The 24,294-nt window shown below is 42.6% G+C and overlaps 2 protein-coding genes across 5 annotated transcripts in view; both read left to right on the plus strand.

Moving 5' to 3' along the window:
- dnase1l1l (deoxyribonuclease I-like 1-like) overlaps positions 1–20,062 on the plus strand; it is a 20,386-nt gene extending 324 nt beyond the window's left edge. The window contains exons 2-7 of the mRNA XM_065021106.1: positions 6,587–6,673; positions 6,828–6,955; positions 18,902–19,014; positions 19,153–19,310; positions 19,452–19,548; positions 19,657–20,062. Coding sequence (XP_064877178.1) covers positions 6,587–6,673; positions 6,828–6,955; positions 18,902–19,014; positions 19,153–19,310; positions 19,452–19,548; positions 19,657–19,737 — 664 coding nt within the window. The 3' untranslated portion in view covers positions 19,738–20,062. The remainder of the gene's footprint in view (positions 1–6,586; positions 6,674–6,827; positions 6,956–18,901; positions 19,015–19,152; positions 19,311–19,451; positions 19,549–19,656) is intronic.
- Positions 20,063–20,764: 702 nt separating this feature from the next.
- Positions 20,765–24,293, plus strand: LOC115132551 (uncharacterized). Of its 4 annotated transcripts, none has more exons than XM_029665299.2 (6): positions 20,779–20,846; positions 21,031–21,255; positions 21,393–23,400; positions 23,557–23,629; positions 23,784–23,879; positions 23,965–24,293. In XM_029665299.2, exons 2-6 carry the CDS (start codon positions 21,213–21,215, stop codon positions 24,064–24,066), a joined length of 2,322 nt encoding a protein of 773 aa, XP_029521159.2. In that variant the 5' UTR covers positions 20,779–20,846; positions 21,031–21,212; the 3' UTR covers positions 24,067–24,293. The 4 variants fall into 4 exon arrangements, with proteins under 4 accessions (XP_029521160.2, XP_029521159.2, XP_029521158.2 ...); XM_029665298.2 differs by having other exon boundaries at positions 20,811–20,846; positions 21,213–21,255; positions 23,560–23,629; XM_029665297.2 differs by having other exon boundaries at positions 20,812–20,846; positions 21,213–21,255.
- The last annotated feature ends 1 nt before the right edge of the window (position 24,294 follows it).

Consider the following 24,294-nt stretch of genomic DNA (forward strand, 5'->3'; position numbering starts at 1 on the left):
CAACCAGACAGCTACTACTAAACTACTAAACGAGACAGCTACTACTAAACAGCTACAAACTACTAAACTAGACAGCTACAACTAAACAACCAGACAGCTACTACTAAACTACTAAACGAGACAGCTACTACTAAACAACTAAACAGCTACTACTAAACAACTAAACTAGACAGCTACTACTAAACAACTAAACAGCTACTACTAAACAACTAAACAGCTACTACTAAACAACTAGACAGCTACTACTAAACAACTAGACAGCTACTACTAAACAACTAGACAGCTACTACTAAACAACTAAACTAGACAGCTACTACTAAACAACTAAACAGCTACTACTAAACAACTAGACAGCTACTACTAAACAACTAGACAGCTACTACTAAACAACTAAACAGCTACTACTAAACAACTAGACAGCTACTACTAAACAACCAGACAGCTACTACTAAACAACTAAACTAAACAGTTACTACTAAACAACTAGACAGCTACTACTAAACAACTAGACAGCTACTACTAAACAACTAGACAGCTACTACTAAACAACTAAACAGCTACTACTAAACAACTAGACAGCTACCACTAAACAACCAGACAGCTACTACTAAACAACTAAACTAAACAGCTACTACTAAACAACTAAACAGCTACTACTAAACAACCAGACAGCTACTACTAAACAACTACACAGCTACTACTAAACAACTAGACAGCTACTACTAAACAACCAGACAGCTACTACTAAACAACTAGACAGCTACTACTAAACAACCAGACAGCTACTACTAAACAACTAGACAGCTACTACTAAACAACTAAACTAAACAGCTACTACTAAACAACTAAACAGCTACTACTAAACAACTAAACTAAACAGCTACTACTAAACAACTAGACAGCTACTACTAAACAACTAGACAGCTACTACTAAACAACTAAACTAAACAGCTACTACTAAACAACTAGACAGCTACTACTAAACAACTAGACAGATACTACTAAACAACTAAACTAAACAGCTACTACTAAACAACTAGACAGCTACTACTAAACAACTAGACAGCTACTACTAAACAACCAGACAGCTACTACTAAACAACTAAACTAAACAGCTACTACTAAACAACTAAACAGCTACTACTAAACAACTAGACAGCTACTACTAAACAACTAGACAGCTACTACTAAACAACCAGACAGCTACTACTAAACAACTAAACTAAACAGCTACTACTAAACAACTAAACTAAACAGCTACTACTAAACAACTAGACAGCTACTACTAAACAACCAGACAGCTACTACTAAACAACTAAACAGCTACTACTAAACAAGACAGCTACTACTAAACAACTAAACTAGACAGCTACTACTAAACAGCTACTACTAAACAACTAAACTAGACAGCTACTACTAAACAACTAGACAGCTACTACTAAACAACCAGACAGCTACTACTAAACAACTAAACTAAACAGCTACTACTAAACAACTAGACAGCTACTACTAAACAACTAGACAGCTACTACTAAACAACCAGACAGCTACTACTAAACAACTAAACTAGACAGCTACTACTAAACAACTAGACAGCTACTACTAAACAACTAGACAGCTACTACTAAACAACCAGACAGCTACTACTAAACAACTAGACAGCTACTACTAAACAACTAAACTAGACAGCTACTACTAAACAACTAAACCAGACAGCTACTACTAAACAACTAAACTAGACAGCTACTACTAAACAGATACTACTAAACAACTAAACAGCTACTACTAAACAACCAGACAGCTACTACTAAACTACTAAACGAGACAGCTACTACTAAACAACCAGACAGCTACTACTAAACAACTAAACTAGACAGCTACTACTAAACAACTAAACAGCTACTACTAAACAACTAGACAGCTACTACTAAACAACTAAACAGCTACAACTAAACTACTAAACTAAACAGCTACTACTAAACAACCAGACAGCTACTACTAAACAACTAGACAGCTACTACTAAACAACTAAACAGCTACTACTAAACAACTAGACAGCTACTACTAAACCAAACTACTACTACTACTAAACTAAACCAGACAGCTACTACTAAACAACTAAACTAGACAGCTACTACTAAACAGATACTACTAAACAACTAAACAGCTACTACTAAACAACCAGACAGCTACTACTAAACTACTAAACGAGACAGCTACTACTAAACAACCAGACAGCTACTACTAAACTACTAAACGAGACAGCTACTACTAAACAACCAGACAGCTACTACTAAACAACTAGACAGCTACTACTAAACAACTAAACAGCTACAACTAAACTACTAAACTAAACAGCTACTACTAAACAACCAGACAGCTACTACTAAACAACTAGACTGCTAGAAAACTACAACTAAACAGCCTTTAGTTGAGCTCAATCTTTCATTGGCTTTTCAACAGAAATAGCTACTACTAAACAGATACTACTAAACAATGCCTTAAAGATTGACAGCTCGATTAAGGCGACTAAACGAGACACTACTGTAAACAGCTACAAATTTTTGTTCTATTATCTAAACAATAGGCTACTACTGATTTTACTAAATGGGCTACTACTAAACAATAAACAGCTACTACTAAACAACTCAAGGAGCTACTACTAAACAACTAAACAGCTTTGATTGGGTTATTTTGTCTAAAAACCTTTAGGCCTACCTATAGAAATGTGTAGAAACAACTCTGTGTCTCTGCCTAGCCTGGCAAGACTGGCCAAACGTCTGTTTAGCATCCCCAGTGGCTCTGCAGGTGTGGAGAGAAAGTTCTCCGCTGTTGGCTGGTGTTGTGCTGAAAATCTCCCCCCTGCCAGAATCCCCCCTCAGCTTCGTGTGAACGCACACGCACGCAATTCTTCATTGCTGCGACTTGCTTGCTGGTTGAGATTTCTGTTCATGTTAGGCTGCGTTTCATTTGTTTTTTCCTCCCCCCTTCTAATTTCCTTAATTTTGTGGCTAGAGTCAAGTTCTTTTTGTGGCACACATCAGAGTCAAATACTTTAAATAGAACAAACTTCAACCGAAATGAATAATTAATGTATGTGTGTTATATTAAACATAGAGGATGGAGTAAAATGTAGGCAAGCAATAAACATTTCAGAACAATAAGACATGGGAGAGATGACGCATTTATATTTAAAGACTAATACACTTGAAGCAAATAGCCAAACCGAAAACTGCAGACATTACTAGTGCCTCCCAGCGATCACACCAACATAAAAAAAAATGAAACGCAGCCTAACGTGATCAGAAATCTCAATTTGCAAGCAAGTCGAAGCAATGAAGAATTGAGTTCGTAAACAACGTTCACGCGAACTGACAGAAGCTACTACTGGCAGGGGGGATTTTCTACACAACACCGGCTACTACTAAACAAGACAGCCATCTAAACATGAGTCTGAAGCCACAGAATGGTCAAACTCGTGTTTCTAAATACGAATTCTAAAAACGAATTCAAAGGCACTAATAATTCTCATTTTTCGTTTAATATGTATTTAAGTAAGTCACAGCCTATATGCGCAATTTATAGACTGTAATGATTTAATACAACGAAATGTTGTTTAAATGCTGCGCGCTTTATGTACCTACCAGCCTATTATGTCGCAATCGCAAATCCTTCACAATGTATTTATTTGTAGGCTATAGCCTTAAAATAATATAGCCTAAATAATTAATTTGCGTTCCTTCTTAGGCTCCCTGTCTGGCTTCTGACATATATAGGGTGTTTATATGCTGTTTAATTAATATGACATGTAACCTATTTGAAATGATGTTCGCTTCTTAAATTCACATTTTCATGTTTATTCAAATACTCTTCATTCAAATCCACATGGTTTGGTTTCAATACTTAAATACAAATTGGTAGGTCCAGGTAGTCACAAAAATAGATGGGTGTTGCTTAAATTGTGATTTTAATGAATGGAGCGAATTTGCATTTTTTTTTTCCCCCTGTGCGCATGGAGCGTTTTTAGTGGAGGCTTGGAGCGGCAGGAAAATACATGAAGCACCATGAGTGATGAGCGTGATTTCCAACTGCTCATCTCGGCTCACGAACTCTGGTCACAACTATTCTGTGTTCATTATTATGGTATTTTTGATATCCAACAATATAACCAAAAGCTGTTTCCCTCCCCTTCCCAGATTCTTGCCCGCTGTGACCTGTGTTTGATCCAGGAGGTTCGAGATGCAAAAGGTGAAGCCATAAACATTTCACTGAACAATAAGAAGGATCTTAATTTATATTTAAAGACTAACAGGGTCTTAACAAATCTTAACAGTTACATAACATGATCTTAACAGGTACATAACATAAAAGGGTCTGAAACAGGTACATAAATCTCATGATCTTAACAAGGTACAATAACAGGAGGGGTTGACAGAATTCTAACAGGTACATCAGCACAACAGGATCTTAACAGGTACATAACAGGGTCTTAAGCCACATAACAGGTCAAACATGTTTCTGAACAGGTAAAAACGAAACAGCACTAATAATTTAACGTTTACATAACAGGCCTACATAACAGGATGATTTAACAGGTGTTGTTTAAATGCTGGGCTTTATTAACAGGTACATAACATGATCTTAAAGGTCACAACATAACAGGGTAACAGGTACATAACAGGGTCTATTTGAAACAGGTACATCAAACAGGATCTTAAATACAAAACAGGTACATAAAAGATGGGTCTTAACAGGATTTTAATGAATGGAACATGATCTTAACAGGTACATAACAGGATCTTAACAGGTACATAACAGGGTCTTAACAGGTACATAACAGGATTTCCAACTGATCTGAACAGGTACATAACAGGATCTTAACAGGTATTTTACATAACAGGTAACATAAAGGATGTTAACAGGTACATAAAAGGGTCTTAACAGGTTGATAACAGGTCTTAACAGGTACATAACAGGGTCTTAACAGGTACATAACAGGGTCTTAACAGGATCTTAACAGTTACATAACATGATCTTAACAGGTACATAACAGGGTCTTAACAGGTACATAACATGATCTTAACAGGTACATAACAGGATCATAACAGGTACATAACAGGATCTTAACAGGTACATAACAGGGTCTTAACAGGTACATAACAGGTACATAACATGATCTGAACAGGTACATAACAGGATCTTAACAGGTACATAACAGGTACATAACAGGATCTTAACAGGTACATAAAAGGGTCTTAACAGGTACATAACATGATCTTAACAGGTACATAACAGGGTCTTAACAGGTACATAACAGGGTCTTAACAGGTACATAACAGGATCTTAACAGGTACATAAAAGGGTCTTAACAGGTACATAACATGATCTTAACAGGTACATAACAGGATCTTAACAGGTACATAACAGGGTCTTAACAGGTACATAACAGGTACATAACATGATCTGAACAGGTACATAACAGGATCTTAACAGGTACATAACAGGTACATAACAGGATCTTAACAGGTACATAAAAGGGTCTTAACAGGTACATAACAGGGTCTTAACAGGTACATAACAGGGTCTTAACAGGTACATAACAGGGTCTTAACCGGTACATAACAGGTACATAACAGGATCTTAACAGTTACATAACATGATCTTAACAGGTACATAACAGGGTCTTAACAGGTACATAACAGGATCTGAACAGGTACATAACAGGATCTTAACAGGTACACAACAGGATCTTAACAGGTACATAACAGGATCTTAACAGGTACATAACAGGGTCTTAACAGGTACATAACATGATCTTAACAGGTACATAACAGGGTCTTAACAGGTACATAACAGGGTCTTAACAGGTACATAACATGATCTTAACAGTTACATAACATGATCTTAACAGGTACATAACAGGGTCTTAACAGGTACATAACAGGTACATAACAGGATCTTAACAGGTACATAACAGGGTCTTAACAGGTACATAACAGGTACATAACATGATCTTAACAGTTACATAACATGATCTTAACAGGTACATAACAGGTACATAACAGGATCTTAACAGGTACATAACAGGGTCTTAACAGGTACATAACAGGTACATAACATGATCTTAACAGTTACATAACATGATCTTAACAGGTACATAACAGGATCATAACAGGTACATAACAGGGTCTTAACAGGTACATAACAGAATCTTAACAGGTACATAACAGGGTCTTAACAGGTACATAACATGATCTTAACAGGTACATAACAAGATCTTAACAGGTACATAACAGGATCTGAACAGGTACATAACAGGATCTTAACAGGTACATAACAGGGGGGGGTCTTGAAATTGCTTTGTTGACCTTTAAAAAAAATGTGTGTTATGTTTTTAGATATGGATGAGGCAGAGAGAGTGAGTCAGGTTAACATGTTTACTGAAGTAATATGGCAACAATACAGGCTGTATACAGCGGGGTCCACCATTACAGAATGAATCCTTTATAAAATATGTACAGATGAAGTCTTATCAGGGTTAGGGTTCTAATCGTCACCTGATGTCTGTTTGTCTTTCCACCGTCAGCTTTGACAAATCGCATGCATACTCCTACGTGGAGAGTAAGAGACTGGGGAAGAAAACCTACAAAGAGCAATATGTCTACATTTACAAGTAAGCCGTTTACATTTTTACACAGGCTTTACATTCAACTTTACATTTTAGATAAGAATCTTTAAAACACTGCAGCACTCCTAATTTCTAGTATACTCTCTCTCGTTTGATTGGTTGGTTGGTTGATTGATTAATTGGCTTGAATCATCTCTAGGAAAGATGTGCTGCAGGTCCGAGAGCAATGCCAGTATCCTGAGCTAGAGGGAGGAGAGGGGACGAATAACGACACTGAGGTTTTCTCCAGAGAGCCTTTCATTGTCCGGTTTCACTCACCCACTACCTGTGAGAACTTTCCATATATCAATCACTGTCTTAAGTTATAATGTCATATCACCTCATATCATGCAATTTGGAGATAGGAACATGCCATGTGTTAAAGGATTTTAGGATACCTTAGACAGATAGTCCTAGCCTGGTCTCACATCTGTTTGTGCTGTCTTGCCAGCCATGTGACCATATGGGGTTGTCAAGTTCAGCAGTGTTGTTTTCGTGTCTACCTAAAGCGAGACTGATTCAAGACCTAGACCGGGGAGGGGGCGAGACCGATTCAAGACCGGAGGGGGGCGAGACCGATTCAAGACATAGACCGGAGGGGGGCGAGACCGATTCAAGACCTAGACCGGAGGGGGCGAGACCGATTCAAGACCTAGACCGGGAGGGGGGGGGGGGCGAGACCGATTCAAGACCTAGACCGGAGGGGGCGAGACCGATTCAAGACCGGAGGGGGCGAGACCGATTCAAGACCTAGACCGGAGGGGGCGAGACCGATTCAAGACCGGAGGGGGCGAGACCGATTCAAGACCTAGACCGGAGGGGGCGAGACCGATTCAAGACCTAGACCGGAGGGGGCGAAACCGATTCAAGACCAGAGGGGGTGAGACCGATTCAAGACCAGAGGGGGCGAGACCGATTCAAGACCTAGACCGGAGGGGGCGAGACCGATTCAAGACATAGACCGGAGGGGGCGAGACCGATTCAAGACCAGAGGGGGCGAGACCGATTCAAGACCTAGACCGGAGGGGGCGAGACCAATTCAAGACCAGAGGGGGTGAGACCGATTCAAGACCTAGACCGGAGGGGGCGAGACCGATTCAAGACCAGAGGGGGCGAGACCGATTCAAGACCAGAGGGGGCGAGACCGATTCAAGACCTAGACCGGAGGGGGCGAGACCGATTCAAGACCAGAGGGGGCGAGACCGATTCAAGACCTAGACCGGAGGGGGCGAGACCAATTCAAGACCTAGACCGGAGGGGGGCGAGACCGATTCAAGACCTAGACCGGAGGGGGCGAGACCGATTCAAGACCTAGACCGGAGGGGGCGAGACCGATTCAAGACCTAGACCGGAGGGGGCGAGACCGATTCAAGACCTAGACCGGAGGGGGCGAGACCAATTCAAGACCAGAGGGGGCGAGACCGATTCAAGACCTAGACCGGAGGGGGCGAGACCAATTCAAGACCAGAGGGGGCGAGACCGATTCAAGACCTAGACCGGAGGGGGGCGAGACCGATTCAAGACCAGAGGGGGGCGAGACCGATTCAAGACCTAGACCGGAGGGGGGCGAGACCGATTCAAGACCAGAGGGGGGCGAGACCGATTCAAGACCTAGACCGGAGGGGGGCGAGACCAATTCAAGACCTAGACCGGAGGGGGGCGAGACCGATTCAAGACCTAGACCGAAGGGGGGCGAGACCGATTCAAGACCTAGACCGGAGGGGGGCGAGACCGATTCAAGACCTAGACCGGAGGGGGGCGAGACCGATTCAAGACCTAGACCGGAGGGGGGCGAGACCGATTCAAGACCTAGACCGGAGGGGGGCGAGACCGATTCAAGACCTAGACCGGAGGGGGCGAGACCGATTCAAGACCGGAGGGGGCGAGACCGATTCAATACCTAGACCGGAGGGGGCGAGACCGATTCAAGACCGGAGGGGGGCGAGACCGATTCAAGACCTAGACCGGAGGGGGGCGAGACCGATTCAAGACCGGAGGGGGGCGAGACCGATTCAAGACCGGAGGGGGCGAGACCAATTCAAGACCTAGACCGGAGGGGGCGAGACCGATTCAAGACCTAGACCGGAGGGGGTGAGACCGATTCAAGACCTAAACCGGAGGGGGCGAGACCGATTCAAGACCTAGACCGGAGGGGGCAAGACCGATTCAAGACCTAGACCGGAGGGGGCGAGACCGATTCAAGACCGGAGGGGGCGAGACCGATTCAAGACCTAGACCGGAGGGGGCGAGACCGATTCAAGACCGGAGGGGGCGAGACCGATTCAAGACCTAGACCGGAGGGGGCGAGACCTAGACCGGAGGGGGCGAGACCGATTCAAGACCTAGACCGGAGGGGGCGAGACCGATTCAAGACCGGAGGGGGGCGAGACCGATTCAAGACCTAGACCAGAGGGAGGCGAGACCGATTCAAGACCTAGACCGGAGGGGGGCGAGACCGATTCAAGACCTAGACCGGAGGGGGGCGAGACCGATTCAAGACCGGAGGGGGGCGAGACCGATTCAAGACCGGAGGGGGGCGAGACCGATTCAAGACCGGAGGGGGGCGAGACCGATTCAAGACATAGACCGGAGGGGGGCGAGACCGATTCAAGACATAGACCGGAGGGGGGCGAGACCGATTCAAGACATAGACCGGAGGGGGGCGAGACCGATTCAAGACCTAGACCGGAGGGGGGCGAGACCGATTCAAGACCTAGACCGGAGGGGGGCGAGACCGATTCAAGACATAGACCGGAGGGGGGCGAGACCATTTCAAGAGCTAGACACCTTGAACAGAAAAATGTGAGTTCAACTCAAGATCATGAATGTAATTTTGTCAAATCGACACAATAATAAGACTTCAACAAGTCCAGGATTTCCAAGTTCATATTTCAGAAGAACATATGGATTCTTCAGACATACAGAATGGTGAAAATAATTTAGTTCTGAACTGATTTCCCTAGTTAAATGAAAACAATTATATCGGTCTGATGTGTTTTACAAAAAGTGCACTCCTATATGGAGTGCGCTGGTATTATGGGCGCTGTCTTTACAGCATCACGAGCCCGTTACACACATCCTTGGACGTGTCACACTTGTCGCTTTTGGTGATAGTGATGGCGTTAGGCTACCATAGGGTTGTGTGAACAGTGTGGTTGTGGTTGTGGTTGTTGCTTTGGGTATTTTATTAGGATCCCCATTAGCTGTTGCAAAAAAAAGCCGCAGCTTCCTGGGGTCCACATCGAACATGAAACCTGACATAATACAGAACGTTAATAGACAACAACAGCTTAAGGACAGAACTACATCAGTTTAAAAAGAAATACATATCAAAACATACATACAAACTATCTAGGTCAGATAGGGGAGAGGCTTTGTGCCATGAGGTGTTGCTTTATCTGTTTTTGAAACCAGGTTTGCTGTTCATTTGAGCCATATGAGATGGACGGGAGTTCCATGCAATAATGGCTCTATATAATACTGTATCACGACACAAGGTGAAACCCAGATGCAGACACAGGAGGCAGATGGTTGGAGTCTTACAATGTTTATTAATCCAAAGGGGTAGGCAAGAGAATGGTTGTGGACAGGAAAATAGGTCAAAACCAGATCAGAGTCCAGGAGGTACAGAGTGGCAGACAGGCTCGTGGTCAAGGCAGGCAGAATGGTCAGGCGGGCTGGTACAGAGTAGCAGACAGGCTCGTGGTCAAGGCAGGCAGAATGGTCAGGCAGGCTGGTACAGAGTAGCAGACAGGCTCGTGGTCAAGGCAGGCAGAATGGTCAGGCAGGCTGGTACAGAGTAGCAGACAGGCTCGTGGTCAAGGCAGGCAGAATGGTCAGGCAGGCTGGTACAGAGTAGCAGACAGGCTCGTGGTCAAGGCAGGCAGAATGGTCAGGCAGGCTGGTGTAGAGTCCAGAAACGGGCACGGGTTAAAACCTGGAGGACTAGACAAAAGAGAAGAGCAAAAAGAAGTATGAGATAAACACGCTAGTTGACTTGACAAAACATACAGTACAAGACGAACTGGCAAAGGAGAGACCGGAAACACAGGGATAAATACACTGGGGAAAAATCAGCGACACCTGGAGTGGGTGGAGACAATCACAAGGACAGGTGAAAACAGATCAGGGCGTAACAATATTGTAGCTTTCTTTAATTTAATCTGGATTTAGGGACTGTGTTGTTGGACTATGGGGACTGTGTTGTTGGACTATGGTGACTGTGTTGTTGGACTATGGGGACTGTGTTGTTGGACTGTGGGGACTGTGTTGTTGGACTATGGGGACTGTGTTGTTGGACTATGGGGACTGTGTTGTTGGACTATGGGGACTGTGTTGTTGGACTATGGGGACTGTGTTGTTGGACTATGGGGACTGTGTTGTTGAACTATGGGGACTGTGTTGTTGGACTATGAGGACTGTGTTGTTGGACTATGGGGACTGTTGTTGGACTATGGGGACTGTGTTGTTGGACTATGGGGACTGTGTTGTTGGACTATGGGGACTATGTTGTTGGACTATGGGGACTGTGTTGTTGGATTATGGGGACTGTGTTGTTGGACTATGGGGACTGTGTTGTTGGACTATGGGGACTGTGTTGTTGGACTATGGGGACTGTGTTGTTGGACTATGGGGACTGTGCTGTTGGACTATGGGGACTGTGTTGTTGGACTATGGGGACTGTGCTGTTGGACTATGGGGACTGTGTTGTTGGACTATGGGGACTGTGTTGTTGGACTATGTTGTTGGTAGCATTATCCCTGTGTTTGAGTGGCAGCTCGAAGATCGGCTCAGCCTCAGGCCGGTTTGACTCAGTTGGGTGCATTAAGTGATTAAATGTTTCAGTTATTTTCATGATTTTTCCAAATTTGGTACAGCGTGTTGGAAGGTCCAATAGCCACGGTTCGCCACTGCCCAAACATGTCAATTTATAAAGACTGTTACAATTCTCCCGGTGGGGGGGGGGGTCTCTCCTTATTAATAGTGAGTGAGCAACTTTCAAACAATACCCCCTCCACTCTTCCCTACCAGCCAGGTGAGCTGAGTGGAGCTGGAGCAGAGCGAGGAGCAGAGAGTGCTCAATTTGACTGGAGCCCACTCCAGTAGCGCTTACCTCAGGAGCTCAGAGCATGCCTGCCCCAGCATGCAATTGTAGTCTAATTGTGAGCTGATGATAGCCCCTTGCTTTAGCTACTGTCATAGAGTTCGCTAAATATTTTCATGAAGAAACTGTTTTTTAAACACATGTGCTAAATCAAGGTGAAAGATGAGGTCCAAGAGCAAGAGAAGGAGTGTGGTGATATAGTGTCCACTGGTATGTGTAAGGCTTGGATGCCACCTGCTGGTATGGTGCTAAACTGTTAGGTTACATTTACATTTACATTTAAGTCATTTAGCAGACGCTCTTATCCAGAGCGACTTACAGACCGGATGACGTTGTTCTATCTGTGGGAAATGACAGTTGTTACATGCTGGCTACATGAAACATCCACAACTAAATCATTGTGGAATCTGAAAAGACGTCTCAAAAGTATGCTGGTGTACTTTACTACGTGCACATGCTGGAATAAAGGAACGAGGTGGGTAGATAACTACGTGTGTTATTGTAGAGAGGTGTTTATAAACTCAAAATCTGATATCTTAAACTTCTCGTTCATTTTCGTTATTATCTATACAATAGGCCATAATTGATTTTGAAACAATAGGCCTGGCATATTCCCACGTTCAAGGAGCTTTCCATTTGATCTGCCCAGCCTGGCAGGAGTGACCAAGGGGGTGTTTCGCATCCCTAGTGTATCTGCAAGTGTGTAGAGGAAATGATCCGCTGCTGGCCGGTGTTGTGCCGAAAATCTCCCCCTGCTGGAATTCCCCCCTTCTATTTTGTGGCTAGAGTCCAATACTTTTTGTGGCACACAGAGTCAAATACTTTCTATAGAACAAACTTCGCGTCAGGATAGGCATCGGAAATGAATAATGAATGTATGGGTGTTATATTAAACAGAGGGAGTAAAATGTTGGCAGGCAAGGGCGCCATACAAGCTAGAACCGCCATATACACTTGAAACAAATATCCAAAACGAAAACTACAGACACAAATGATCAGTGAAATGTAGGCTAAACTGACAACGGAATGAATAGCAGAAATCTCAACTAGCAAGCAAGTCGCAGCAATGAAGAACGCCAAGGGGCGGATTCTGGCAGGGGGGGAGATTTTCAGCACAACACCTGTTCTCCTCCATCCACCATCGCATGAGCCGGAAGTCACAGACTGGCCAAACTCGTGTTTCTAAAGAATTCAAGATGAAGGAAAAAAGAAACCGCACACTGTTCTTGATAGTATACTATAACTGATATTTAATAAGCTTACGTTTCGGCCACAGTCAGAGCTTTTGTGAGTTTATTTTTAAATTAGCACCCTTAAGTAGACCTAGCCCCGCCCACATCCGTTCCACGCGTCGAATGGGGTTGCAGGCGAAGGAAAAACAAATAAGTGCTACCAAATATAACAATATGCATTTTATAGATATTCAAATAAAGTGTGTAAATACGATGTATGAAACACGTCTGTAAAACCACAATGAGGACATAGACCTACCGAGCAAGTTTGCATTAATCATTGGGTACATCGTACGAAAAACATCGTTTTAAATAGGGGCAAAATTCATGTTCATGTTCAAATTCACAACATAACATACATAGGCATTTCAGCATTAAGTCCTTTAGAAAATAATGTCTGGAGGGTGAAAATCCCAAAACATTATCTTTTACTCAGAGTATTATTAATATCACCTCCCCTGTCTGATATTTTAACTTTCTCAATGCCACATAATCTAAAGGTAGAAATGTCATGCTTCAGGTCATTAAAATGTACTGCGACTGGATAATCCCTGTCGTTTCTCCTGATTGAACTTTTATGTTCACTAATTCTCTGTTTGAGCGAACGAGAGGTTTTACCTACATAGCACAGCACACGTGGACATTTAATAATGTAAATAACATGGGTGGTCGAACACGTAATAATGTCATTTATTTTGAAGCGTTTTCCTGTATGTGGGTGGCAGACATATTCACACTTCATCATTTTGTTGCACTGTGCACCTCTGCGTTTAAAGCTACCATTTGGAAGAGGGCGTAAAAGATACCATCAATAGCAGTGTGCGGTTTCTTTTTTCCTTCATCTTGTTCTCCTCTTACCATGCACCTGCAAAAAAAGATTGCTCAGATGTGCGAGTGTGCGAGTGAACTTTAAAAATGAATTCAAATTTTTAAAAATGAATTCAAAAGGCACTAATAAGTCATTTTTGGTTTAATTTGTAGGCTATTTAATTCTAAGTAAGTCACAGCCTATATGCGCAATGTATAGACTATAATTATTTAATACAACGAAATGTATTTAAATGCTGCGCGCTTTATGTACCCACCAGCCAATTATGTCGCGCTCGCAAATACTTCACAATGTATTCATTTGTAGGCTATAGCCTTGGAACTAATTGAAATAATATAGCCTTAATAATTCATTTCCGTTCCTTCTTAGGCTCCCTGTCTGGCTCCTGACCTATCTAGAGTGTTTATTTAATGTATCCTTAGGCAAGCCAGTTAATTAAGAACACATTCGTATTTACAATGACGGCCTACCAGAAGGTAATTGGCATCCTGCGGGGACGGGGCTGGGATTAAAAATTCAAAATCTAATAATGATATAGGACAAAACACACATCACGATAAGAGAGACACCACAACACTACATAAAGAGAGACCTGCATGGCAGCAACATATGACAACACAGCATGTTAGCAACGCAACATGACAACAACACGGTAGCAGCACAACATGGTAGAAGCACAAAACATGGTACAGACAACGGCACAAAGAGTAAGAAGGTAGAGACAACAATACATCACGCGAAGCAACCACAACTGTCAGTAAGAGTGTCCGTGAGTGAGTCACAGAATGAAGAGATTGAGATAAAACTGTACAGTTTGAGTGTTTGTTGCAGCTTGTTCCCGTCGCTAGCTGCAGCGAACTGAAAAGAGGAGCGACCCAGAGATGTGTGTGCTTTGGGGACCTTTAACCGAATGTGACTGGTAGAACGGGTGTTTATATGCTGTTTAAAATGACATGTAGCCTATTTGAAATGGTGTACGCTTCTTGCATTCACCTTTTCATGTCTATTCAAATAATTGTAATTCAAATCCACATGGTTTAGTTTCAATACTTAAATACCAAATGGTAGATCCAGGTAGTCACAAAAACAGATGGGTGCTGGTTAAATTGTGATTTTAAATGAATGGAGCGAAATTGTAACGGGATTTTTTTTTAGTATGGAGCAGTTTTTAACAGAGCCGTAGTAAAGGACATGGAGCGGTGCGCGTGAGTGATGACCTGTATTTCCAACCACTCAACTCCGCTGAGCTACCAGCGAGAGAGACAAGGTTTTGAGGATATTTTTCAATTAAAGTAAAGAACAGTAATGTTATGAGTAAAGTAGGAGGCCCAGGTTTCAATAGGCGTTAAGATATTGTTTCATGAATGTGTCTATATTGGGCTCCCGAATGGCGCAGCGGTCTAAGGCACTGCATCGCAGTGCTAGAGGCGTCACTACAGACCTTGGTTTGATCCCGGGCTGTATTACAACCGGCTGTGATCGATCGGGAGTCCCATAGACCCGCGCACAATTGGCCCAGCATTGTCAGGGGAGGGTTTAGCTGGGGTAGGCCTTCATTGTAAATAAGAATTTGTTCTTAACTGACTTGCCTAGTTAAATAAAAAAACATATATATTTGGCCTGGTGAAGCAGTTTTATGCGCTGACTGAATGAAAGCTGATAATTACTGTTTGAGTTTTTTACTCCTTCTACTTCACCAGCTGTCACCTGCAGCTCTATGGTGAGAAACATCTCAGTTCCAGGGGGGGAAACCCTATACTATCCTGGAGCTTGAGTACAGGTCATTACAAGGCTGCTTCCTACCATTCAACGGCAGCTGCTGGGGGCTGACACAGGCGGACTGACGCTGTCGTAGTCCATGTTGGGATCAAACGACATTAGGAGGGCTAGCTCGGAACTGCTGAAAATTGATTTTAAAGAACTGATTCTAGGTCTGAAATATATATATATTTTTAAAGCGGCCAATTATTGCAGGCCCGATAACATCGCTGTGCCACTGCTGTGAAATATTCATCAAGCTACTGGCATTACACACCTAAGTCTACTGTAGCGTTGTTGGCCTCTATAAATAACACCTTCTGGAAACAGAATGTGTTCTACAGAAATGATGGGAGTCCATCCAAGTCATCTTGGCTCCTGGACCCTGTCCGCGCATTTCAAGGCTGCGTTGAGACAATGACTTACCAGTGAACCAAAACCCTGCTGAGATGATCCCTACCATTGTGTCGCTGAGTTGTCATAGTGCTGCTATGGGTCATTGGCAATAATGTAAGCAACCTAATTTATGTCCCCTCTTAACTCCCCTGAATACCTCTGTTAATCCTACAGATATTGTATGCAGTAATCTTGCGCCTATGAACCTGAGTTATACTGTTAGCACTGAGGCGGTGGGCCCTATTAGGAGGTCCACTGTGTGCAGCTCACCCTGCACTATCAGCTCAAACAAAAATAACACTGTCATATCTACCTCTGATAAGTCTCCCTGTAAAGCGATTAAAAACAATCAACAATCCCGGAAAAGTGCTAAAAGGCAAACTCGGCTCCATCATTCATTGAATCAGATGGCTCATTTGTCACAAAACCCACTGATGTTGCCAACTACTTTAATAATTTTTTTCATTGGCAAGATTAGCAAACTTAGACATGGCATCACAATCACATCACATGACATGACAGCCACAAATTCTGAACCTTCATATCTAAGCATTACTCACCAAATTTGAAGAGAGAAAAAATAATTTTGCAATTCGTGAAGTGAGTGTGTAAGAGGTGAATAAATTGTCTATCAACAATGACCTGACAACTTGGATGAATAATTACTGAGGATGATAGTGGATGATGTTGAGGATAATAGTGGACGATATTGAGGATGATAGTGGACGATATTGAGGATGATAGTGGACGATATTGAGGATGATATTGAGGATGATAGTGGATGATAGTGGACAATATTAAGGATGATAGTGGATGATATTGAGGATGATAGCAGATAATATTGCCACTCTTATTAGCCATCTCTTCAATCTAAGCCTACTAGAAAGTGTGTACCCTCAGGCCTGGAGGGAAGTAAAAGTCATTCCACTACCCAAGAATAGAAAAGCACACTTTACTGGCTCAAACAGCCGATCAATCTAACACAACTCAGGATAAGACCCAGATGCAGACACAGGAAGCAGACAGTTTGAATCTCAGATGTTTATTACAAAACAGGGGACAGGCAAACGGCAGGTCAAGGGTCAGTAATCCAGGGCAGAGTCAATATGGGACAGAAGGGCCTGCAGAACTGGGACGACTAGAAAACAGAAACTAGAGATACTGGAAAACATGCTGGTAAGACTTGACAAGACGAACTGGCAACAAACCAACAGAAAATGCAGGTATAAGTGCACAGGGGATAATGGAGGAAGATGGGAGACACCTGGTGGGGGGTGGAGACAAGCACAAGACAGGTGAAACAGATCAGTGTGTGACACAATCAGCCTGTTACCAACCCTTAGTAAACTTTTGGGGAAAATGGTGTTTGACCAGATATTTCACAGTAACAGGTTTTCAGCATGCTTATAGGGAAGGAGAGAAATTTGAGAGAAATTGATAATAAAAATATTGTGGGAGCTGTTTTGTTAGACTTCAGTGCAGCTTTTGACATTATTGATTATAATCTGCTGTTGGAAAAACGGATGTGTTATGGCTTTACATCCCCTGCTATACTGTGAATTGAGAGTTACCTGTCTAACAGAACACAGAGGGTGTTCTTTAATGGAAGCCTCGCCAACATAATTCAAGTAGAGTCAGGCATACCCCAGGGCAGCTGTTTAGGCCCCTTTTACTTTTTTTCAGTCTTTACTAATGACATGCCACTGGCTCTGAGTTTAAGGTCTGTGTGTCTATGTATGTTTTTTAACCTTTATCCATGCTTTTTTTAGCATTTTCTTAATGCTGATGACTCAACACTAAACACGTCAACTACCACAGCAAGTGAAATCACTGCAACACTTAACAAAGAGCTGCAGTCAGATTCAGAATGGGTGGCAAGAAATAAGTTAGTCCTCAATAACTTAAAGCATTGTATTTGGGACAAATGATTCACTAAACCCTAACTCTAGTAATGAATAATGTGGAAATTGAGGCAGTTGAGGTCAACTGTCATGGTCAAAACCTATTGATGCAACAGTAGCTAAGCTGGGGTCTTTCCATAATAAAGTGCTGTTTTGTCACACCTGGACTACTGTTCAGTCGTGTGGTCAGGTGCCACAAAGAGGGACTTAGGAAAATTACAATTGGCCCTGAACATGGCAGCACAGCGGGCCCTTAAAATATACACAGAGAGCTAACATTAATAACATGCATGTCAATCTCTTCTGGCTCAAAGTAGAGGAGGGATTGACTTCATCACTACTTGTATTTGTTAGAGGTATTGACATGTTGAATGCACCGAGCTGTCTTTTTAGACTACTAGCACAAAGCTCAGACACCCATGCATACCCCACAAGACATGCCAACAAAGGTCTCTTCCAAGTCCAGAACAGACTATGGGAGGCACACAGTACTACATAGAGACATGACTACATGTAACTCTATTCCACATCAAATAACTCGTGCAAGCAGTAAAATTAGATTTTTTTTTTTTAACAGATAAAAAATCTGCAGACTGTGAAGAGACACACACACACACACACACACATGATAACATACGCACTATACAACATGTACACATGGATTTTGTGTTGTAGATATGTAGTAGTAGAGTAGTGGCCTGAGGGAACACACTTAATGTGTTGCGAAATCTGTTGTGAAATGTAATGTAATGGGGATCCATAATAAATACAAATACAAATATTCCGTTGGTCTTGGGAGGAAATGATAAGTCCTCACTGTCCGAGACCGAGTCAAAACTGAGTAAAAATGTATCTGACACCGAGACAAGATCATGACACTCAACATGTGGTCTCGAGACCAGACTCGACAACACTGTCAGAAATAGATCTGGGACAAGGCTAAGATACTCCTATCAAACTCCCAAAATTATAAATGATATAAGAGGAATTTCTTTTAAATCTCTCCTTCTGCAGTGGTGAAGGATTTTGTCTTGGTGGGCCAACACACCTGTCCCAAAACGGCAATGAAAGAGATCGATGAACTCTACACTGTTTTCAATGGGATCTGCAAGAAGTGGAAGACTGAGGTTAGTTGGTTTAAATCATTGATATCAGATAACATTACTAGAAGCTCCTCAGATTTCTAGCATTTTATTCCTTTCTCTTGATAATAACTAACTATTTTGTGTTAATTTGTTTGATACTGGTCATCTGTCTTCCTCTAGAATGTGGTGATCTTAGGGGACCTGAACGCAGCCTGCAGCTACATCACCATCAAGGGCTTTAAAGCTGTGCGTTTGAGAAGCGACCCCAAGTTCCGCTGGCTGATTGGAGATGAACAGGATACAACCGTTCGGCAGAAGACACACTGCGCTTACGACAGGTCAGTGACCCATACAATAGAATCATTGTAGAAGACTTGGATGTGTGCTGGTACATGTGTTCTGTATGTTTATCTGTGGGTGAAGCTTCTTCTTGCTGTAATCATGATGTGTCTCCTCTCTCTCTGTACGTCATACTCCAGGATAGTTATTCATGGCAGAGAGATGATCTCTGGGATAGTTCCAGATTCAGCTAAACCCTTCAACTTTAAAGAGGAGTTCCACCTTACTGAAGAAGAGGTAACTTCTCAGACATTTTAAATCAGTTGATATGTATAATATAAGTTTAAATTAACCTGTATTATTTTTTGATTGACCGATTTTGATTATGTGTTTGTTTACATTTAGGCCTTGGAAGTCAGCGACCACTTCCCAGTAGAAGTTGACCTGAAGCCCATCCATCGCTATCTCCTGCGCCATGAACTTTAGACCCCACTGCACCATCAACATTACCAACAACCATTGCAATCATGTTTTTACTCCCAATTATTTCAGTTGTATTTATTTATTTCAAATTATTTTAGGTACTTAAATTAAATTATGTAGGAGTTTAGAAAAAAAGTTAAGAGTGATTTTTGTTGGAATTTATACTGTACCAAACTGTATATACTATTAAGGAAAATAAACAAACGGTGTCTTTGTCTGCACAGAGACTAATAAACATAATATATTGGATATCTAAATATTGTGATGTAGAATTAATTCTACTTTGGATTAATCCCTAACTCAGACTAACATAAGGAAATCAGTCAATTTAAATAAATTCATTAGGCCCGTATCTATGGATTTCACATGACTGTGCAGGGGCGCAGCCGTGGGTGGGCCTGGGAGGGCATAGGCCCACCCGCTGGGGAGCCAGGCACAGCCAATCAGAATGAGTTTTCCCCCACAAAAGGGCTTTATTACAGACAGAAATACTCCTCGGTTTCATCAGCTGTCCTGGTGGCTGGTCTCAGAAGATCCCGCATGTAAAGAAGCCGGATGTGGAGGTCCTGGGCTGGTTTATGGTAGAGAAATGAACATTCAATTCTCAGTTAACAGTTCTGGTGGACATTCCTACAGTCAGCATGGCAATTGCACACTTTCTCAAAACTTGAGACATCTTTGACATTGTGTTGTGTGACAAAACTGCACATTTTTAGAGTGGCCTTTTATTGTCCCCAACACAAGGTGCACCTGTGTAATGATCATGCTGTCAGGTGCATATATTATTTTGGTAAAGGAGAAATGCTCACTAACAGTGATGTAAACAAATTTGTGCACAAAATTTGAGAGAAATAAGCTTTTTGTACGCGTGGAACATTTCTGGGATGTTTTATTTAAGCTCATGAAACATGGGATCAACACATTACATGTTGCATTTATATTTTTGTTCAGTATAAATTAGGGCCTGCCCTATACAGACGATGCTTAATTTGATAGAGCCAGACACAGGCAGGGTGGAAGTGGTAGCCTACATCTCTGAGGGAGGGAGGGCTGGGTCTTGTGTTAGACATCAGAAAGTAAAACCACAGCACGGCTTATGTGCTAAATCTACGGTGAGTACATCAACATCTTCCTATATGTGATTTTATTTATGAACAACCAAAGCCTTTAACAGACTTGGGTTTTGTGACATTTCAATTTGCATATTTTTTTAAATTAAGTTGTTGTTCTCTTTGTCCTGACTGTCACTACTTGTCGATGTGTTTTGATATATTTCTGCATCCCCTATTCTGACAGGAAGCTAGTTGAAGCAATAACAGACGAGAAACCTAACACACTTCCTGTCAGAAATCAGAAGTATTTTGTTGTAAAAGATGCTTTCAAATGTTGCCGAAACGTGTCTCTTGGTAAATTGACTAACTTAAAAGGCACAGAAATCTTATGACATATAGTTTGACTTTACCTATTACCTAGAGAAGATGGAACAGAACTTTGCTGATTTGTTAACGGATGCATTTTCAGGTAAGCATTATGCAGGTTGAAGCTAGAGCACTGCAACTTCACTGACATTTAGTACAATCATTTCCTGAAAGTTACAAGAAATATATTATTGCTTGGGTTTTCTGTCATTATTCGACATGTTGATGTTGTTGTTGCAGACACATCCCTCCCATCTTTCCCTGAAGGTGGGTTTGACTTTGAGCCTCTTGATTTTGACGAAGCCAAGACAGAAATGTCCTCTGGAAGATTACCAGTGCTGAGAGAGGAAGAGGAAGATGTGGATGAAGGACAGGAAGAGGAAGAGCCTGGTGGAGAAACTGGAACTGTACCTGACCCTATCTCAGTGAAGACATATGATGTGAGTTTGACTGAAGAGGATACACAACATATTGATGATGAGGAGAAGTGGGAGGAGGAGGAAGAGGAGGGCAAGGAGGAGGAAGAGGAGGGCAAGGAAGAGGAGGAGGAAGAGGAGGGCAAGGAAGAGGAGGAAGATGAAGAGGAGATCACCTCAGGAGAAGAAGAGGACACAGGAATAGAGAACATTGGCTCCCCAGGGGGTAGGTCTGTGGTTGTTCACTACGACGAAGAGAATATAGAAAATATTGTAACTACAGGACAACCTTTTGCCCAAGAGGATAGGGAAAACCCTAACATCAGAAACATAGAGCAAGGTACTTACGAGAACAGTGATGTGAGTTGTTTTGAGGGTGTTACTGAAGATGACACCATGGAGATCACAGCAGATATAAGTGAAGGGATTGAAGAAGAGGAGAGACTGGCAGCTGAAGAAAACCAGGAGAAATCATCTGATTCAGACCTGGAGGTCCTGACAAGCTCTATCACTGAAAACCAGATAGAAGAGGGAAAGAAAGGAGTGAACTTACTCTCCCCACATTTTCCCCAGGAGAATGAAGAGGAAGAAGAGCAAGATGAACCTGGAGCTCCAGAGATTGTTTCTGATTGTCCTGATCCCGCAGCAACACAGAATCTGCAATCTATTATGGTCAATACCTTTGTGGAACACCCACTTGAGGCGAAAATTAAGGACTTCCTAGGGGATGACCACCAAGAGGCGGGTGAAAGCTTTGCAGATTACCCCTCTGACTTCTTTCCAAGTGAATACGACAAGGATGGAGGGAAAGGGAGAGAGCGAAACAAAAATGGGAGCACACTGTCTAGTCCCTCTGAGGGTCATTTAAAGATAGACGAGAATGTCGACCCAGAGAGAGAGATAACCGAGCAGAAGGATAGCCATGTACAGGGAGAGGAAGATGAAAAGGTTGATGTGAGACCTGCTATCTCTCTGAGCGTAGAAGGCAAACAAGATTTTGCAGATTGTGCGATGTGTAATATCAATATTGACATTAGCATGAGCAAGATTATTGAAGACAATCTCGAAGCTGATAGCTCCAGTGATAGTTCCAGTGATAGCTCCACTGATAGCTCCAGTGATAGTTCCAGTGAGGATGAGAAGGATAATGAAGAACACCCAGCCCTGCCAAGATACCAGGCTCTTCCTCAGAGAGACTGCAGATCTGATGTTTTACCTGACTGGGAGGGTGGAGAGGAGAACATCTCCAAGCAGAGTGTTGCCGACCTGCATCTTTCAGACACCATCTCTGATGTCCCCACTTTTACCCTTCACAGTGAGGCTGGACTCAGTACAGCAGACGTAACCAGGTGTAACAGGGGTAAGAGGAGTACAGGCAACATGTCATCATCTGACTCTGAGGATAATTTTCCGGGAGAATTTTGTACGTTGGAGACTGAACTAAGAAAGGACAAAGGGGAGACTTGGATTTGGGGTAAAGAGGAGTATCTTCGAGAAATCCCGCCGGAGATAGAAGGAAAGTTGGAGAACCACCTTCACACCAATATAAACTGGGACACGGCGGATAATAACGTGGACAGGAGTGGTTTCATTCTAGATTACAAGTACGAGGGGAGCGGAATCACAGTCGGAGAGGAACAATTTGCAGATGATGAAGAAGACGAGGAGAGGAGTTGGAAACAAGAGAGAGTGAGAATCGAGGCATTCTACAAGTTTTATAATGACGAAGAGGAGAAGGAGGCCATGGAAACAGAAGGTGATTTTTCAAGGAGGAAGCCTAGAGTTCAGTTCTGCATGGATCCCCTGCCTCAAGTCATTGAATATACAGACAGGTAAGAGAAATTGCCTACATAAAATTACATAAATACACGCGCCAACCAGGAAATGCTTATTTCTACTTGCACAAGACATGTAATTTGTACTGTCACTGTGGTAGATAGATAAGTGAAATCATTTCCTATATTACTGTCTGTCTACTACGTTCTTAGCAGCAGTGACACGGATTTGGTCGACAGCGCATCTGACAGAGATGAGGACCTGGATTCTACAGCAAGGCTTGAAGTGAGAGCTCTCTCTCTCTCTCTCTCGCTCTCTCCTCTGTCTCTCTCTCTCTCCTCTGTCTCTCTCTCTCTCTCCTCTGTCTCTCTCTCTCGCTCTCTCTCTCTCTCTCGCTTAGCCACCAGCAGCACATGACAATGCAGTGTGTCTATTTCAGGAGCAGCGTGAGCCTGAGACTCAGGAGAGCCAGAAGCCACAAGGAGAACTACAAGATCTCAGCAAAATACCTCGGACACACAGCAAGAGAGACTGGGTAAGTCTTTACCCCACAACTTTCTGTAAAAAAAAAGGGCTTCATGAAATTGATGGGATTCCTCTGACACACTGTGTTTGTGTAGTGTCTGAGGGTGCTGAAGTTCCTGCTGAAGATGGCCCTTTTGACATTGATTGGACTTTTGACATTCTGGTGGACAACAGACCTAAAGGACTTGGACTGGTGATCTGGACCAAATACAGTTTTTGCAAACGACTGTACTGTATTGTCAATATGCCTATGCCTGAAAATAATTACATAATAAAGTAGCAGCAGCTAAGTAGAAAATGCTTACTTGTAAGGAAAATACTCTCTCCTTATACTGTAGTTGCTGTCACTTTTATTTTCATCATGTCTTCATTTGTTTTGATGGATAATAAAAAGGGGTCTATTTATATTCCCATTTAACTTTAAG

The sequence above is a fragment of the Oncorhynchus nerka genome, linkage group LG7 (assembly GCF_034236695.1).
Source record: "Oncorhynchus nerka isolate Pitt River linkage group LG7, Oner_Uvic_2.0, whole genome shotgun sequence".
Lineage (NCBI taxonomy): Eukaryota > Metazoa > Chordata > Actinopteri > Salmoniformes > Salmonidae > Oncorhynchus > Oncorhynchus nerka.